The 4,512-nt window shown below is 59.2% G+C and overlaps 1 protein-coding gene across 3 annotated transcripts in view; it reads right to left on the bottom strand.

Annotated features, from left to right (window-relative positions):
- Positions 1-2,481: 2,481 nt before the first annotated feature.
- The window catches only part of WARS1 (tryptophanyl-tRNA synthetase 1), a 34,857-nt gene continuing 32,826 nt past the window's right edge, over positions 2,482-4,512 (bottom strand). For all 3 annotated transcript variants that reach the window (XM_060003921.1, XM_060003920.1, XM_060003922.1), the window contains exon 11: positions 2,482-4,074. In XM_060003921.1, coding sequence (XP_059859904.1) covers positions 3,913-4,074 — 162 coding nt within the window. In that variant the 3' untranslated portion in view covers positions 2,482-3,912. The remainder of the gene's footprint in view (positions 4,075-4,512) is intronic.

Below are 4,512 nucleotides of genomic sequence, written 5' to 3'. Positions count from 1 at the left end.
GTGGGGCTGGTGACTGGGTCCCCATCTCCAGCTTGTCCTCAGAGGCCAAGCCCTCCAAACCTGTGTGACCAGGGCTCCCACTGCACTGACGGCACGCTGAGGCCCCGCCAGCTCTCCGGCTGGCCCCGCTCCCTCGGCCTTTGGCGCCGGGGGCCACGCCTGTGCGCTGAACCTGCCCCAGGGGGCCGTTCAGCGTTCAGTATGATGCCTGCTCTCCTCACCACCTCCATCCCAAACCCACCCCCTTTCTGAGTGAAACTGATCTCCAGCCAGTTCCAGACACCAGGATGTGAGCTGCCTTTCCATGGGGCCTGGAGGAGGGAGGCTCCGTGTGTCCTCAACACTGCTGGGTCCGTACACAGGTTATCACAATGGCTCAGAGAGGACCGGCCTACCCAAGGCCACCCAGCAGGGAGAATGGGGGTCTCACACCTGCACTTCTGAGGCCCCAGCCCTCTCTCTGGCATCACGTGGCTTCCGGTGACGGTCCAACACGAACCTTCCGGGTGCCCACCACAGCAGCCCCCTGGTAAAGCCAGACAGCACCTGCCTCGACGCTCACTCAGACACTAGCCTTGACCGTGACTTTGGACTGAAGTCCAGTGTTCACTGGTCCACCTCCAGTGTTCTGGCTGAACACAACTCGTTCCTGTTCCCAGAACACGTGGGTGGACCCTCTCCTCCGGCCTCTGCTGTCGTACGGACCCAAGCATTTGCTTACACCCTGTGCTCCCTGCCAGGGACGCCCTTCCCTCCGCTCTGCCTGGCTAACTCCACGCATCACTAATCCCAGACATCACTTCCCCCAGGAAGCTCAGCTGCTTTGAGGCGTCTCCTGCTCTGCTCCGTGGGGCCTGGTTTGTGGTCTGGTCACTTACCCACCTCCTGCCCCCCCCCCCGCCCCCGCCGCCCCGAGACGATGAGCCGCGCACGGGCTGCACATGCCTGATGTCAGGGCCCGGCACGCAGCAGGTGCTCAGGGAGTGTGGAATGCATGAATGCACGAGTGAGTGAACGAAGGCCCGCAGTGGATTCCTGGAAGTTCATCAGGCTTGCGGTTAAAGATGCTGGGATGCTTTGGCCAGGTGCTGGGAAAAGGGGGTCTCCTAACAAAAGGTTTCAATATTCGTCAAGCCCTGTGTCCACTTTTGGCAAGAAGACGACTAGTGTGTCCTCCTGCTTTGGCCCTGGAAGGAGAGTTACTCCTTCCTCATGGGGAGGGTGGGGACCGTCGGTCACGGAGCACCAGCTCTGCTGTGCTGGGGAAGTGGCTCTGCAGGAAGGCCCGGGCCTTGCTCCGGCTGCATCCTCTGGGAAGCAGGGCCCTTCGGAGGGCGGATGTGAAGGGACAGGGAAGAGAAGGGCTGGGCCCAGTGTCAGCGGGCCAGAGCTGGGCTCTCCTACTGAACGGGGCCACCCTAACCACGTCCGGGCTGCACCTGAAGTTTCAAATGGGAGATAAAGGGTGGTCACCCAAGGGCTCCCAGAGCCTGTGCTGACTGGGGGTCATGGGACCTCCGAGCCGCATCTGCCGCAGTCTGCGCAGGGCCTGGCCCAGCTCTCCACTGCCGTCAGCGGGCTCCTCAGTGCCCCTCAGATGCAGCTCCACTGGGCTCCCCCAGACTGGGGACAGAGGCGGAGCAAGGTCTGAGGGGTGGACATTAACTGTCATGGGGGCTGGGGACCGACCTCCCACTTCAGCCCCCAGACACCGCCGGGCCGCACACCTGCCCATCCTCATCCAGGGCGTCTCTCGGGGAACTTTAAGAATCTACTGGTTTGCAGCAAAATGTGGCGGGTGGGAGGGTCTGTGGCTCTTACCAGCAGTGACCTTGGGCAAGTCACCTGACCTCTGGCCCAGGGCCCGGCTGACCCAAACATGAGGTGTCAGTGCTCTTGTTTTACGGGCAACGGGGGGTCCCGCCCAAAGTCACTGGCCTGTGTGGGGCCTCAGCCCTGCCCTTCTGTGGCCCCAGGATGACGCCCACTCCTTCTGGAGGCTCTGGCTGGGTGAAGGGGCGGCTCTGCCACCCCGGGGACTTTGTTGTGGTCCCTCCTGTGACGTGGACACAATGGAGCAGAGAGAGGTTGTCTCAGCTGCCCAGGCCACACAGCCTCGCCACCTTCTGGGCTCACCTCCACGGGCCACATCCGGTCCAGCGGGAGCCGAGGCCGGGAGAGGAGACGGGATGAGCTCGTGCCGCACACGGCACCCGGTCACCCAGGTGGAAACCTCAGGGCCCTCACGTGTAAAACAGCCTGTGCGAGGGGACAGCACACGAGACAGGGTGGGCGCGTTTGGTCGCAACTCACTGTGTGGCCTCGGACAAGTCACATTCCTCTCCTGAGCCTCAGTTTGCCCACGTGCAGTACAGGGTGGGCGGGCAGAGTGAGCCCAGGGCTCCATTCCGGCTGGGCCCCTGGCCTGGGCCCTGTCACTACATGGCGCTGCTCTGATGCCCCCGTGCTGTCCGCGAAACAAGGACATCTGCTTGCATTCTCCAGCAGCTGCTGGGGACCTCCAGGAGGGTGGAAACCAGCACGGGGAGACCGCTGAGCGCCAGGAAGGCGCTGCTTCCAGCCTATTCCCGAAGGCTGCACCTCCACACCGTGGGGCTCCTGGGACCACGCTTCCATCCCACACACATCCTGGTATGACCCGTGCAGGAGCTAGGGCATCCACGGAGGGTCAGGCGCAGCACGGCCCTGGGCTGGAGCGAGGCCTCTGCTCACCCCTCAAACCCCAGACGGAGCACAGTGACACAGGCGGGACCAAAGGAAGTTTATCTGTCACGAGTGAGACCAGAGTGGGGCACCCAGGAGTGGACCCTGCACCTCCAGCCAGGGCAGGCTCTTGGACCCAGGCTTCCCCGAGACAGGCCATTGCTTTTCCGAAAGTACACAGGGCGCTTGGTTAAACAGGCCTCCCACAGACACACAGCTGAGGGCCTCGAGGGCTGCTGCACGCTGCCTAGCTGTGCCCACCCGTCTGGGGCACAGGCAGGGCACTGCTCTGTGCAGACAGACTTCCACGCCAGTCAAGTGTCAAAACAAAAGCACCTGCAAAGGCAGCACACTCCCCTCAGCGTCCGGCACCATCAGAGGAAAGCAGCCATCGGTTCTCAGGACGGAGTGTCTAGGATTACTTGGTGCAAACAAAATACTAGTATGTTCAGGGAAAACAGCTTGACTTCTGGAGTACAGTACATGCACGGTCTGGAGTCTGGCACGCAAACTGGGAAGTTTCACCCACAGAAGACTCAATTTAGTAAAAACTGGCCCACTCTGGCCAATATTCAGAAACGTTCAAGGCCACTTCCAAGCCGAGAGGTCTCTTGGTTAAATGCTTAGCAAAGTTCTTGGCCAGCACTTCTTTTTTGATTTTGGGGGCATTGCTGAAATGCCTCTTGTGCCCATTAAGCTTCCCCACAACAATTTTTCGAAGCACTTCTTTTTGGTTTTATGATAATAACATCTTTTTTTTTTTTTTTAAGGGATAATAACATCTTGATTCCAGGTATGCATACACAGACTACATATTCTTTGATAGAGCACGTTTAAGAGTATGTTTGGATGTGGGATGCTTTCAAACAGGAGCTGTCCTGTGGACCAGAAGAGGCTGGCCAGTGGAGCCCAAGGCTGCACATCCTTGGGGCTGCTTTGTGGGAGAGACTCCAGCTGGACTTGCCTGCGTGACCACTCAGTGTTACCCGGCACCCAATCACCCCACAGGGTTATGCTCACAGGAGACAGGGAATGACATTCAGCAGAAGAAACAGCATTGATACACACAGAGGGCTTATAGACACCAGGCCAGTAATTACCGTGTGACATAGCCTAAGGGAAGTGGTGATTCGACTGGGCTGGGATTCTTGGTAAATTACATCTCAGTAAATGTATAGAAAGTGAGCGTTACTCAAAGTCGTAGGACAGCTTCCGGGGAGTCATGAACTCTTTCACTATCTCGTCTGTGACCTCCTTGCGCCGGGCCTGGTGCTCGGCGATCAAGGGCTGCAGAACTTCTATGAGCTCCTTCTTGAGCTCGCCGGTGAGCATGGCCCCGCTGGTATAATCCTGCCCGGGAGGAGACAGGCCATGTGAGAAACGGCTGCGCACGCTCTGGGTACCTCCCTTGCCCGGGCACCACCCATGCAGAGCCTGGCACATGGGCGGCATAGAAAAACGAGAACCTTAAGCCATGCCTTTCTTAAAATGACTCTGGGCCCTGGTAAGCAGCCGCGACTCAGGCTGGCACAGCGAGGGGAACAACGGGGTCCGCCCCCCCACCTCGCCCACCCTCCTGCGGGGTCGGGGGACTCCAAGCCCTGAGCCCGGGGCTGCCCCCTTCAGCCTTACTGGCTTCTCTAAAATCTCTGCCGAATCTTTTTTCATTTTCTGATCGTGATGGTAACATGTACTTACTGAACAAACTTAACAAGGTACCGAAACCACAGAGCAGCAGCAAAGTAAAGAAAAAAACCCCCTGCGAAGCCAGTGCCCAGAGGCTAAGGG

This window comes from Delphinus delphis, chromosome 2 (genome assembly GCF_949987515.2).
Source record: "Delphinus delphis chromosome 2, mDelDel1.2, whole genome shotgun sequence".
Lineage (NCBI taxonomy): Eukaryota > Metazoa > Chordata > Mammalia > Artiodactyla > Delphinidae > Delphinus > Delphinus delphis.
The sequence above is the reverse complement of the archived record's forward strand: the minus strand, read 5'-3'. Positions and strand labels throughout refer to the sequence as shown.